Source organism: Chiloscyllium plagiosum, chromosome 3 (assembly GCF_004010195.1).
Source record: "Chiloscyllium plagiosum isolate BGI_BamShark_2017 chromosome 3, ASM401019v2, whole genome shotgun sequence".
In the NCBI taxonomy this organism is placed as follows: Eukaryota; Metazoa; Chordata; class Chondrichthyes; order Orectolobiformes; family Hemiscylliidae; genus Chiloscyllium; species Chiloscyllium plagiosum.
In genome coordinates, this window is record NC_057712.1 from 24,251,683 (window position 1) to 24,267,047 (window position 15,365).

The following is a 15,365-nucleotide window of genomic DNA, read 5'->3' on the forward strand; positions in this document are numbered from 1 at the left end:
GGGGGTGTACAGGGTCTGGATGTCCATGGTGAAAATAAGGCGTTGGGGACCGGGGAAACGAAAATCATGGAGGTGGAGGAGGGCGTGGGTGGTGTCCCGAATGTAGGTGGGGAGTTCTTGGACTAAGGGGGACAGGACCGCGTCGAGGTATGCAGAGATGAGTTCGGTGGGGCAGGAGCAGGCTGAGACAATGGGTCAGCCGGGGCAGTCAGGTTTGTGGATTTTGGGCAGTAGTTAGAAATGGGCAGTGCGGGGTTGTGGGACTATGAGGTTGGAGGTGGTGGATGGGGGATCCCCTGAGGTGATGAGGTTACGGATAGTCTGGAAAGGCAGCGTAAGTGTGGAAGTAGTGGTCTTGAAACTGGAAACTCTTAAGCCAAATCAGACAAGATCTTCTAAATCCACAAAGCCAAATAGAAACACCAAACTGAACAGAGCCACCAGGCTGTCCAGAGACTCATCTGATCAACTAGGCCCATCATGTATTAGATGCAACAGATTTACTAGACAAGCATCCATCAGTCTGAATGCTACCCAGGCAATAGAATTCAAGACTGGTTTGTCCACCTTTCTTGTAGCTTTATTTAAACTACTTTAAATCCTTGGTATATATATTCATTGTCAGTGGGCATCTATCCTGCACAATTTCTTTTCCATTCAAGATTACAGAAAGCTCAATTGAAGAAAATGTCAAAAAGCGAATCAGTAGCAAAAATGGAAGAAAAACTGGAGGAAAATAAAGGGCACATTAATGATTATATGTCTTTTTAAGTGAATAATTAGAATGTGTGATGAAAGTGGAGAATAAGTAAGAGCAAAAAGTTTTGAGATACAATGCACTGGGTGTATGGCAAAGAAGTGGCGACCTTGAGGAAGTCCTTTCTTCAGCTTCTTCACCACTTGCAATTTTCTTCAATGTTTTTGAAAACTTATCTTGTTCATGCAATTTATTTTATATTTATTCTCAGTGTGTCAATTCTTTTACAAAAGACCAAATTTTTTGATTGTCCCTTGCAACGGATCAATTCTAAAATAGATTTTTGACAAAGTTAAACTGGAAATGCAGATGATTAGTCTTCCTAAATCAACACCACTGGTATAAAATACATTTCTTTCTCTTTAATTACAGTTCTAGGATTAGGTCAAAATGTGTATCTAGATTTCCAGAAGCAAGCTTTACTCTAGTTTGTCCGAGCAAGAAGAGCTTAAATATATTGTATATCTGAGATCATACATTTATATTATTATTTACAGTAAAGCTGTCTACTTCTTTCAGCCAAGAGACTTACATTTTGCAGGGTCAAATCATTAATATTGGTTGATATTGCCCGCACCCAGTCAGCACTCTCTTGGGCAGTGTAGAATTGTAAAATTCCAGTGCTCACTCCATCCAGTGCAACAATCTCAAATGTGTTAGGCCTAAAGCAAGACAAACGTTTTGAGAGCATTCATCAAAACAGTCAAAAAAATCAGATAGCTTCTTTCACAGGAGCAAAAGGTGAACCTACATCTGAAATGCAAAAGCATAAATTCTCACATTATTTGTCATGGAACGGGAAAACATAACTATTAATATTTGATTACCTTCTCATTTAAAAAATGGCAAAAATAACCCAAAGTGCTTTATAGCTGTTAAAGACACTTGTTATAGTTCAGTCACTGCTGTAAAGTGGGACACATGGTCATTAGGAGTCAAAAGTGTGGTGCTGGAAAATCACAGGAGTTCAGGCAGCATCCAAAGAGCCAGAGAATTGACATTTCAGGTGTAAGCCATTCATCAGGAATGAGCTTTTTGTTTCAAGGGTCCATGCTAGAATCGTTGATTCGCCTGCTCCTCTGATGCTATCTGATCTACTGTGCTTTTCCAGCAACACACTTTTTGACTCTGATCTCCAGCATCTGTATTCCTCACTTTCTCCTAGTCCACATGGTAATTAACTCTTACACAGTAATTCTCACAAACAGCAATTAAATAAATGACTAGGTATAGGCCACGACACTAGAGGAACTCCTCTGTCCTTTTTAAAGACATAGTGTAGCATTGTTTATCCATCTGTGACAGAACCTCCAACAAGTGTCCATCATCTGCGCAAGTGTCTGGAAAAAGGTTCAAAATCCAAAACCTCTGTCTCAGAGAACTGAATACAATTAATTTAGTTACTGTACTTAATTTTCAAATGTAAAATAATGAACTCATCAGATTTTTTTCCCCAAGTTTAAGAAGATTCTTCAGGCCTACTTTATTTAATAAATCTAAAATGTCAAAATCACAACCTTTGATTAGAATGTGATAAATCCTGTAGCACAGTTGAGCACTTGACTGAGTTTGTATTGTCAAAGGCAAACACATAAGCATCCACTTCTCACTGAATCCAACTTTTGCGCCAAACCTGTCATTATTTGAGAAATGAATTCTCAATAAATGGTGAAATATCTCAATGTCATACTAAGCATCTCATCCGAATTATTGTCCAAAACTTTATGAGAGAAGTTTCTCTATCGTAAATAAAATCAAACTGGCTAGTTAATTGAAATTTTTACAACCAAAATATTTTTAAAAAATGCACAAACAATGTCAGAACAAATTATTAACTTCATTATAAAACTTCTAATTAACTCTAATTATCACTCAGATATGCATTCATGAAAACAATTAGCGAGGTTAACCAACATAACTAACAATAGCATATCATCAGTCTATCATAAGACTTGATCCCAAATTAACAGATTTATCACAAAAGTTAAAAGAGGTCATAAAATGAATAAGCCATCACTTTTCACACTAAACACACATTCCATGTTGCTCATCTATTCCCAGAACAGTTGAGCAAACACCAGCAACTCAGGAGAGAGCCATATCTTCAAAACAGACCAGATCCTCTTATTACAATTGTGTCCAATGTTACCATAACAGCCTAGTGAAAGTAGGGGAGCAGTGACAACTTTGTTTGGATGCATTCATGGAGATATCACATGATTTCCCAAATGAATGTCATTCATTGTATGTTTATCTAAAAATAGCTGATAAGCAAATCTTTTCAACAAAACCTTTTACAAAGAAATGGATAGGCCTATAAAGTTGGCAGCCCTCAACACCTTACAGAAACCAAAGCCCACTGATGTACGAGTGTGGAAGTTGGGGTGCTCCTGTGGGCCCCACAAATACATTTTGTGCCCATTCTGTCCCAGCCTTCCTTCCTTCCCAAACCACTTGCTTTGCAACATGTCTAAGTGCAAGTCAGGTGGTCTCTGGTTATCAAGATCTTCCAAGTCTCAAAGCTGTTGAGTTGTCTCTGGGTGCCAGTTTCTGATGGGTTTTAAATAGACTTTTCCTTGGTCTGCAATTCCTGAGGGATCAGCTTGAACATCCCATTAAACTCCCATTTGAGAGTTAACAATTTCCTACATAACAATGAAAAGTCTTTCTGAAATTCAATTTTGTTTCTTTCTATATTGTAAAGGAAGTTCTCCTTGAATTGCAGTTATACTAAGCAACCAGGGTATTGTGGGTTCTAGTATACTGTGACTAGTGTAACACACATTCAGCATAACAGAACTGGGGTCTGCTCAAAGATGTACGCAGGGCTCTCGAGAAAATGGGTGGCTGCATTTATTTCCCTATTCCAGCATCCAAAACACTCAACAGGATATCAAGTGTTTTGAAACGGTGCTATATGGAGGTTTATAAAATCATGAGGGGCATGGATAGGGAAATAGACAAGATCTTTTCTCTGGGGTGGGAGAGTACAAAGCTAGAGGGCATAAGTTTAAGGTGAGGGAGGTAAGATTTAAAAGGACCCAAGGGGCAGCTTTTTCACACAGAGGGTGGAGTGTGTATGGAATGAGCTGCTAGAGGAAGTGGTGGAGGTTAGTACAATTACAGTATTTAAAAAGCATCTGGATGGGTATCTGAATAGGAAGGGTTTAGAGGGATATTGGCCAAGTCCTGGCAAATGGGACTAGATGATATCTGGTCAGCATAGATGGTTTGGACCAAAGGGTCTGTTTCTGTGACTCTATGACTCTAATATTGTAATATTGGAAATTAAGCAGCCAATTTGCACACACTGACGCCCCAAAAAATACAATGTTATTGCATCCAGATAAGCAATTTTAGTTCTGTTATTTGAACAAAAATATCATCTAGGACACTTGGGAAAACATGCACACACTTCTTCTAATCATGGTACTGTTCCTTTACAGTCATTTGGGATCGCTGACAGGACTTCAGTTTAACACAGTCCAGCGGTGCAGAATTCCCTCACGATTTCCCTAGGCTGACAGCTGGGATTTTGTGCTTATATCGCTAATCTACAATTTGAACTTACAATCTTCAGATTCAAAAGTAACAGCAGTACACTGAAACCACAGCTGACAGCAATATAAAGTTTATAAAGTGCCCAAGTGATGCCATAAGCAGTTTCTAACCACGGTTTCACAGCAAATGAAAGTTGCACATCATTTGATTGAACTAGGAGTCATGAGTCTATGATTTGACACTGGGCGCACCAGAGTCAGTGTTAGACTTGTGCCTACATTTTATTTGTTTCAATAAGCTGCCTGTGTGGATGACATGTTGATTCTGAGGATCATTGAGTTGCAAAACTGGACGGTGCCTTTAGTTTTAAAACCTCAGAGGATGAAGGGTACACAAAAAGTATGAATTTTCCAAGGAATCTATTGGCTTCTTGTGACATATTGGTGACAAAGCTGAGATAAGGCCTGACCCACAGAAGGTGAAAACTGTTAAGGATTTTCCCAGTTTAAAATAGTTTCATGACTTGAAAGGATTTCCCAAGAGACGGCTGAGGCGATTAGTTAGGAAGATACAAGGGTAAGGAAGATATTTTCCAAAAGGTCAAGCATATGCTGGCATTTACAGATGTTCTAACCTACCACAATCTATCTTTTCCAACTATCAAACCTGTAGAAGCTTCAGTTATTAGCAGCAGTTCTATTTCAGAAAAAAACAAAAGAGAATCATAAACCAGTGAAATATATTTCTAGGGCATTGCATCGCCAGACAGGAAGATACACAAAGCGATTATAGGAAAGGTGGTTCTCTCAGTCACATGAGTCTCTGTGTGGTTTTCAAATTACCCCCTTTAGGGATACTATTGGCATCCCTGTTAGACAATAATGAATTAGCAAGGAAGCATCTACAGATGCAGGGGAGCTGTGCCTGCTGTATGTTTACTTGTGAGAACAAATATGTACAGGGAAGCTACAAACGATAGCAGATGTACTCTCTAGAGCAACTGTCAACAGCCTTACAACATCTGTAGAGGAATTTGTTGAAGTTGAATTGTACAGGCCACAACCATACACTGACCAGCAAGGTAGAATCATAGAATCCCTACAGTGCCGATAGATGTCATTCAACCCTGATGTCTGCACTCATCAGTGCCGATAGATGTCATTCAACCCTGATGTCTGCACTCATCCTCTGAAGAGCATCCCACCCAGATCCACCAAGCCCTGCTCAGACCATGATATTCATCTGTGGATTACAATTGGGTCAGGATGCAAAATTTGTTAGGTTTTTTTAACATCTTGTGTTTAGTGCTGGAATTCTGTTTGCTTGCTTTTGAGCACTCTCCAGGTTTTCATTGATTTCTCATTAGGAGCAGATGGGCTGATGCAAATCATGCTCCAGAAACCAAGATACCATGCTGTATAAGGTAATGATTCTAAAGAATTAATGTGAAGCACAACATTAAGCTCCACCAATCTAATAACGTCACACTGGCTTGAATGGAACATAATAAATGTTATTCCATATTTAAAAGGGAGCAAGAGAGAAAATTGGGAATTACTGACCTGCTTGCTTTACAACAGTAGGAGTGACAATACTCAAATCTAATATAAAGGGTGGAATGTATAGCAACCTGCTTCATAATGATCTGATTGGGAAAATGATGTCTGACAAACTTGTTGAAGATTTAAGATGTTATGAACAAAACTGATAAAGGAGAGCCAATGGATTTTCAGAAGTCTTTCGATTAAGTCTTCCACATGAGACTGATTCAAGAAGTTAAAGCACAGTGGTTAGGGGTAATAGTGAGTTTTGAGAAGATATATAGCTGAAGTTGAGGTTCTGGATGTTGGTTTGTTTGCTGATCTGGAAGGTGCACTTTCAGAAGTTTCGTCACCATACTAGGTAATATCTTCAGTGAGCCTCCAAATGAAACACTGGTGATGTAGCTCATTTTCTATTTATATGTTTGAGTTTCCTAGGGTTGGTTATGTCATTTCCTGTGGTGACATCATTTCCAGTGGTGATTCATTTACGGTTCTTTTTCTTCGGGGGTGGTAAATGGGATCCAAGTCAATGTGTTTGTTGACAGAGTTCCGGTTGGAATGCCATGCTTCTAGGAATTCTTGTGTGTGTCTCTGTTTGGCTTGTCCTAGGATGGTTGTGTTGTCCCAGTTGAAGTGGTGTCCTTCCTCATCCATATTTAATGATACCAGTGAAGATGGGTCAAGTCGTTTTGTGGCTAGTTAATGTTCATGTATCCTGGTAGCTAGTTTTCTGCCCATTTGTCCAATGTGGTGTTTGTTACAGTTCTTGCAAGGTATTTTGTAAATTACATTAGTTTTGCTTGTTGTCTGTATCGGGTCCTTCAAGTTCATTAGCTGCTGTTTTAGTATGTAGGTGGGTTTGTGGGCTACCATGATGCCAAGTGGTCTGAGTAGTCTCGTAGTCATTTCCAAGATGTCTTTGATGTAGGGGTGAGTGGCTTGGGTTTCTGGACGTGTTTTGTCTTTCTGTTTGCGTTTGTTGCTGAGAAATCAGCGGACTGTGTTCATTGGGTACCCATTCTTTTGGAATACACTATAGGTGAATTTCCTCTAATCTGCACAGTTCCTCTGTGCTGCAGTGTGTGTTGGTTCATTGAAATAATGTCCTAATACAGCTTTGTTTGTAGATGTTGGGATGATTGCTTCTTTAGTTCAATATATGGTCCGTATGTGTTGTTTTCCTGTAGATGCTGGTTTAAAGTTCCCCATTGGCTGTTTGCTCTACTGCAACATCTAGGAATGGCAGTTTGTTGTTGTTTTCCTCCTTTTCAGTGAATGTTATGCCAGTAAGAGTGTTACTGATGGTCTTGAAGATTTCCTTTAATTTATTTTGTAAACTGAGCAACAAACCCAAACAAGCAGACAAAACACATCCAGCCACATCCAAACCCTAGCCACTCTCCCCCACATCAAAGACATCTCGGAAATGACTACCAGACTACTCAGACCACTTGGCATCATGGTAGCCCACAAACACACTAAAACAGCAGCTAATGAACTTGAAAGACCTGATACAGACAACAAGCAAAACTAATGTCATTTAAAAAAAAACATGCAAGGACTGTAACAACATTACATTGGACAAACGGTCTCAAAACTTTCCACCAGGATACATGAACACCAATTAGCCACAAAATGACATGACCCACTCTCACTAATATCCTTACAAAAGGATGAGGAAGGACACCACTTCGACTGGAACAACACATCTATCCTAGGACAAACCAAACAGAGACATGCACAAGAATTCCTAGAAGCTTGGCATTACAACCGGAACTTTGTCAACAAACACATTGACTTGGATCCCATTTACCACCTCCTGGGAAAAAGAACAGGAAGCGACATCATCACTGGAAATGATGTCACCACTGGAAATGACATCACCAACCCTAGGAAACTCAAACATATAAATAGAAAATGGGCTACACCACCAGTGTTTCATTCAGAGGCTCACTGAAGATGTTACCTAGTATGGTGATGAAACTTCTGAAAGTGAACCTTCCAGATCAGCAAGCAAACCTACATCCAGGATAGTGGTAATGTACTGGCATGGATTAATTATTGACTTAGTTATGTCTATTGATAGAAAATAGACATAAATAGTAATGTTGGCAGGCTGAGATTGGAGTCATGGAGGTGTGGACCAGATATAATATTTCCAAATGTATGGATTATACAAAACTGGGTGGAAATGAGTGTTGTGAGGATGATATAAAGCAAATTTAAAAAGATTTGGATAGTCTCACTGAAAGGGCTAGAATGTGAATGGATGTATTATAATGTAGAAAAAGTGAGGCTATCTACTTTGGTAGGAGAAATAGATGTGCAGAGTACTTCTTAAATGGCAAGATACTGGATTGGTTACACATACAAAAAGACCTAAGTGTCTTTGTTGATAAGTCACTGATGGTTCACATGCAGCAAGCTATTAGGAAGGTTAATACAATGTTAGCCTTTATTAGCGCAGGGATTTGAGTGAAGTTTTGCTTCAGCAGTATATGAGCTTGGTTAGACGGTATTTGGAGTATTCTGTGCAATTTTGGTCTCCTCATCTCTGGAAAGGTATTATTTCCATCGAGAGAGTGTCATAACGGTTCACCAAATGTGTTCTTGGGCTGACAGAACGGTCTTGCAAAGAGAGATTGGGCAAATGTGGTCTGTGTTCTCTAGAGTTTCAAAAGAATGAGAGATGATCTCATTGAAACTTATAAAATACTGAAAGGGAGAGACAGGATAGATGCAGGCAGGATGGGAAGTCTCGAGTCAGGGGATATAATTTTAAAAATGAGGAGAATGCCTCATTTTCCTCAGGATGAGGAGATAAGGAGAAATTTTTTTTACGCAGAGGCTTGTGTATCTTTTACATTTTCAATCACAGAGGGCTGTGTAGGTTCAATCTTTGATTACGCTAAAAGGTAGTTTTTGATAGATGTCTGATTACCAGTCGTGTACAGGCTCATGGAGATGAGTGGGTAAAAATGACCATGTTAACTAGTAGGAAAAACTTGATGGGCCGAATGGCCTACTCCTGTTTTTTATGATCTTATGGATGAGAGGGAATAAGACAGAATATTTTGAGTTCTTGAGTAGTGCAGATCTCTACCCACAGACATCCTCAAAGTTTAAGTTGTAATGTCTAACAAATCAGTGCAACTTTTTCTTATTGCTATTATGATGTAATCCACAACTTGTTGAGACACAAAGTCCTCTTGTTAAGTTTCAATAGTGGTTGATCCTCCACCATTGTAAATCAATTGGGTTCTTCAACTCAAAATAGAAGATTTGAGGCAACAAATGCACCTAGAAAGTAATACCACATGGTGATTATTGGTCAGGATCATTTCTGAAAAGTGCAAGTTACAATGATGAAACGATTCATTGGACCCAGGAGAGAAAAGTTCCAGAAGACCAAGTGAGTTCACAGCTTTAATAACTTTAAGAATTATTCACATTGACAGCAGCTGTGCACTTTTGAACAAATAAGCAGTCAACAGGAACTCATGAAAAGACCAACAAGAGGGAAACAGCACTCCAAGCTGAAGCCTTTACTTTAGAGTTGATGAGCAGCATAAAAGAAGCAAGATGGGCTAGCTTACAGACTAGTCTCTCTTGACAGTTACAGAGTCCATTGGGAAGCAAGGATCTGTAAGAACATACCCACATAAAGATTTGGCTGGCAAATAATTATATCGGAACACTGGCTCAAAAAATACTGTTGGGCAAAGGGAAAAACTTTCAAGTTTATTGACTCAGAAAGAAAACAGCTGATAAGGCTAGAAATGAAAAGCATTTACAGTGCGAATGTTATGCCATAGGGAGTGGACATCACGAGGCAAAGCTACAGCGAGGAAATGAAGGGTCACAGGAGTTTATATCAGGGCCAAAGCACTGGAAATGTCACAAAGCAGCGTTAAAGTGACAAAAAGAACAATTTAAAAGTTAAAGCAGAGTCCAACAGAGAAAAGATAGTGGAAGCCTTTTGAGGCTGCAATAAGGCCAGGAAATTCATAATTACAATCTTGGTTCGAGCAGGAAGAATTTATTATGGCCGCCTGAACGAAGCTGTCTTTAGGGATATCGTGATAAAGAATGGGCTATGAAAGGTGAACACTCATTCATTTTTCATTCATTCATATGAGCAACTTTCAGTTTGTCTGCAGTAAGAGAGAAACTTTCAATTTGACTTCACAACGACATGCAAACCTTTAGTAAGCAAAGCAGCTTCAGAGTACTGCAATTCAATAGAACTAAAAGTGTTCAAAGAAGAAACAACAACCAGCATTGCCATACCAAACAGTTTTTGATCTTTAACACAAAGAATTTGAAAGAGCGTTATTATTTGCAGAGCTAAATGTAGCCCCAAAAATGTCTTGATTTTGGGGAAATCTATTCAAGTTGTGCTGGAAGCAACTGCCAGGAAGGCTCTCAGATTAATCCTGAGAGGAGATGGACAATCTTACCACAGGGGAATCAACAGATTCCATCCACTTTATTAAGGTAGAAATACTCAAAGGGCTCAAGTGACAAGCCAACACAAGAAGTGTATCAAACAGTAGAAATAAAGAATCAGTGTCAGTGGAGTGGAACATAAATGCCTCACAAGCAGTGTCCAGCCATGTCATAAGAATGCTGCATCTGTCAAATAAATTGTCATTTCTGGAGAATGTTCAGAAGTGTGACCCTGTTTAAGAGCAGCCGAAGCCAAATGTCTACTCTTGCAAAGATATTAACGTAGTGGAACTGCCAACATTAGAAATGAATACCCAATGTACTCCCAGGAGAAACTGGTGATCTAACTAGCTTGAATTTCACAGTATTTGTTTATTTCAATGGACATTATTTTTAAGCTTGATATATGTGGATGAATGACACTGTTTCATCAGATTGACAGACCAACTTCCATGGCTGAAAAAAAAAGTTACAACTACAAGGATAAAATTAGATGCTGCATGAGGCATAACTCTCAAGATTAAAGGTACGCCAAAAGCAATTCTGCCACACAAAGAGCATAAGAGAGAGTTGAGAATGTATACATAATTTACAATCAATAGTTCTCAGCTTTACGCCTTCACATGCTTTGATCATCCAACTAGTTGAAAGAAATAATAAACAGCTCAAGGAAAACCAAGTTATTACCAGACTCTTCTAAGAGACAGAAAAATAGAAATTGCTGAGAAAGCTCAGCAGGGCTGGCAGCATTTGTGCACAGAAAGCAAAGTTAATGTTTTGAATCCAATGACCCTTCAGAACTTCCACTTTCTCTGGTAATTTCAGCTCTTATTTCAGATTTCCAGCATCTGCTCTTTGTTTTATCTTACCCTTCAAAGAGATGCCAGTCATGGAAAAACTGGTCAAGGGGGAACTGGTGGATTGAGAATTGCAGACACATCATGGAACCCCCAAAAAAGGAAGAATCTAGTAAGGTTACCTATGAAGGCAGAAAGCAGCCAATGTTTTGAGTCTGATAGGAGGAACAAGCTGTAAATCAGATTCCACCTCTCTATGAGTAATACCAATGTTAATGCTTTGATTCAATTACCAAAATGATCAAATTGTTTTCCTTTATTACTACCATCAGAACGAAAGAGGCTTTCATCAGATTTCTTTAATAAACTTAAAATGACTTAGAATTAGCTTTACTTTCACAGGTACTCAAATGAAAAGTGTACAAGTCACTCCTGACAGCACTATCTTAGGTCCAAAGGTTGCTAGATACAGCTTCTTCAGTTATAGTTCAACAAAGCCTATTCTTTGAGCATGTGGACAAAATGGTCACAACTAAGCTCTATTCCTGAATTAAGCTATATCCCTTTAAACCTAATCACAATGCAAGCAAATGATTGCAGCTCTGCAGATTTGACATGGTTTCAAAATAACAAGTTAAAAGGGGAGTGGGGGAGGGGAAATAAACACTGAGGGCTAGTGGTCCAAATTCAAAAGATAACAGAAAATGACTCCTCACGGTTCCGAGATTCCTGTTGATGAAATCAAAATGTTGACTGCTGTCGAGCATTGGGACACAGACAGACTTCACACCTATGGTTTAAAAAGCTGAGTTAACTTGAGAATGCAATTTAAAAGAAGTTCTGGGATTTACATATCAAAGAATAGAAACCAGCATATCCCATTATAAAAGATGAAAGTTTTAATCTAAGATGGCTTACTGTATCACATCTCCATAACACTGGACTCATTTGGTTATAAATTCTGTGAGCATGATCTGAACCTCCACAACCATCTGATGAAGGAGCAGCGCTCCGAAAGCTAGTGCTTCCAAATAAACGTTTTAGACACATTGTGTTGTGTGATTTTTAACTTTGTCCACCCCAGTCCAACACCGGCACCTTCAATTCATTGAGATGAAAATTCAGTTAAACTGGTCTTTCATGCAAAGTTCAGCTTCTAACAGTTCAGAAATAACCATTCAGCTTTCAGAGTTTGAGGTTACCAGGATATTAAAATTGGAAGTTTCTCAGGTTTCCAGAAATATTTTATTGGGAAAGATCTGTGTAGGTGGTTTAGTTTTCTTATGAACTTTCAGGATAGAGGGAATCATACAAAAGTGGTAGTCAGAAGATACTGAGGAGGATTCTGGCAGAAGTCAGCTTGCTGACCATGACTGAGAAGGGAGGACCCATTGTCAAAGAACAGTTAAAGAGGTTGGAGGTTCATCCTGAATAGCTCCATGACACAGAACCCTGTGCTGTACGGGCTATTCCCCTGGACACTCTCTGGGTGGTCCGAAACCTGCTGATCTTCCAGCTGAAGGAGTTGACCCCGACTGAGTGTTGCAGACTGGCACATTCCATGGTCCAGGACTACGTGTTGAGGGATGCGCTGAAGCTTGGGGCAGCTGCCGCCAAGGCGCGGTGGGGAAAGACCACTGTGTAAAGTCTGCCTGCCTAACGAAGAACAGGGGACCCATGCAGTCATTTGGGCTCTGCTGATGCCTCAGCTAATTATATGGGCATATGATCAAAAAATGTACAGACCTGTACAAAAATGATAAGTTTTGATCTCTGTATGTACATGTTTACATATGTATGGCATGACCAATTGTACAGACCATCAAATTATTTTATGAATAAAGTATATTTTTGAAATTAAAAAAAATTCCCCTGGACACACACCAAGACAAACATCAACTGTGCCGGGGGGACCATAGCTCAGAGAAAGATGCTCTTTTGGCTGCCCAAAACGTTTTGGCTTTCCAGAACAAGGCGTTGACTTTGACCTAGTATTGCAGACTAGCACCTTTCAAGATCTACGTGCTGAGGGATGGACTAAAGCTTCAGGCAGTTGCCACCAAAGCACAGTGCGGAAAGAGCACCATCTAAGATCTTCCTGCCAAAGTTAAATAGAGGTCCGTTCAATTATTGGATCTTCCTGGGGCCTCACATGCATGTGACCCAAATGCCTTGGGTCTTGTTAGTTCTCTATATGAAAAGATGGTACAGCATCAAACTGCTCTAGTGACTATGTATGTATTGAAAGATTTCTTATGAATAAAGTATATATTTGAAATTAAAAAGAAAAGCAGCAAGGGTCAAAGTATAAGTGAGCAGCAATGATAAAGGATTCGACAGTCAGGACACAGATTGGCATATCTATGGCTGTGGGTGAAACTCCAGGATAGTGTGGTACCTCCCTAGTGCCAACGTCAAGGATGTCTCAGAGCAGGCACAGAACATTTTGAAAGGGAGGGTGAGCAGCCAGAGGTCCTGGTACACATTGGTGCTAACGACAGGAAGAGAGAAGAGGTCCTGCAAAGAGAATTTGGGGGACCTGGATAGAATATTAAAAAAACAGGACCTCTAGGGTTGTAATCATGAGATTATTCCCTGTCCCGTGTGCTATTGAGGGCAGAAATATGAAGACAACAGAATTGAATATGTAGCTAAAGTACAAGGGTGGGCTTCAGACATCTGAATCATTGAGCTATCTTCCAAGGCAGGAAGAACCTGTCCAAGGAGGACAAACTAGAGGGGCACCAATCTCCTTTCAGGGAGGTTTGCTAATGTGACTTGGAAGGGTTTCTACCAGTCTGGTCTAGGTCAACACATGGAGTGATTCAGGAAAAGGTGCAGGTTAAGTCAAGTAAACAAATAGGAAGAACAGGCAGGGCCAGGTTAATGAACACGGTAGGACTGATAGTCTGAAGTGCAACTTTAATGCAAGAGTATAACAAGTAAAGTAGATGAGCTTAGAGGAATTAGGAGGGCTAAAAGAGGTCATTAAATGTCCTTGGCACATAGAAAGGTATTGTTGTATATCGCAAACAGAGCAACTGGGAAGCCTTCCCCTAAACTAAATCAACACTTTCAGGAAAAGAAGGTGGGAGAAAGAAAGACAGAATGACTCAAAACAGTTTGGGGAAGATATATTTGTATTGATTATCGAATTTGAGAGTGAAGAGTTTAAGTAAAGAGATGTGTATTTTGTTCAGCCAGAGTGTGATGGGAGTCTGGAACTCACTGCTTGTTCAGGTGGTAGAAGCAGAAACCCTCATAACATTTAAGAATTTCCATGTACACTTATGATACCTGGGCCATGGGCCAAGTTCTGGGAAATGGAATTAGAACAGTCAGGTGGTTGTTCATGACTGATGCAGACCTCGTGGGCTGAAGGGCCTTTTTCTGTGTTTTTTATGTCTTTGACTCTATAATGAAATGTCTGTATAAATTAAGCTTCAGATATTGTTTGTAGTGTTTGAAAAGTTTTGGGGTTAGGTGAGCAGACAAGAAGAAAAGTAACAGAGGGATAAACTGATAATGCAAATTAATATTGCCAGAAGGTAAAAAATATGTAAAGTGCAGGATCAGAAGAAGTGACTTCTCATGCAAAAAGAAAACAATTTTGGAAATAATTTTCCATGAAATTGTTTCATGTTGTTTTTAACTATAATTGATCTGTCCACAGAACCGTGCCAAGAATATTAAAATGTGACATCAAAAATCACCTTACCTTAAGAAAAGTATTCAAACTTCAGGGGTTGCCATAATTCTTTGTGTTATTTCTTGACAGAATTGGTGCATTTTTGCAGTTCTCCTCAGATTGGCATGAGTGTTCCTGTTTGCTCAGGAGGAAAGGAGTGCAAGTACATAGGGCTACTTTGGTGCTGTTGCAATGGACTGTATGTGACTATTAACTAATTATATTTGGCAAGCTTTACTGAAAACAATCTTGAGGAAATAATGTGCAATTCCTGAAAGATACATGTACCTGAGATCACGTTGGTGACCTTCCTTCATTTGTGGTTTTAATATTGTGTAGCATTGTCAAGTTATGCTGGACAGGTACATCGCAAAATATTCAGATCTTTCAGGTTTCCTGTTTTGGGTAAAATGCAAAAATTCCAATGTCACTTTCAGAAGTCAAATAGGACACTGTTAACATTATGGTAGTTTAAATCCTATTTCTGTATGACAGTAGAATGTCTGAAGATATCAATAAAATAGAATACAGTATAAGTATACAACAAAAACCTGACTCGGTGGATCAAAAGAAGAATTCTATCTGATGGATGGTGTGCAATTGGCCCGTCTCACTGATTCTAAACTCAT

General features: G+C 39.4%; 1 protein-coding gene across 1 annotated transcript in view; it reads right to left on the reverse strand.

Moving 5' to 3' along the window:
* sntg2 (syntrophin, gamma 2) overlaps positions 1–15,365 on the reverse strand; it is a 943,711-nt gene that overhangs the window by 59,058 nt on the left and 869,288 nt on the right. The window contains exon 11 of the mRNA XM_043678774.1: positions 1,290–1,419. Within this exon, the coding sequence (XP_043534709.1) occupies positions 1,290–1,419 (130 nt within the window). The remainder of the gene's footprint in view (positions 1–1,289; positions 1,420–15,365) is intronic.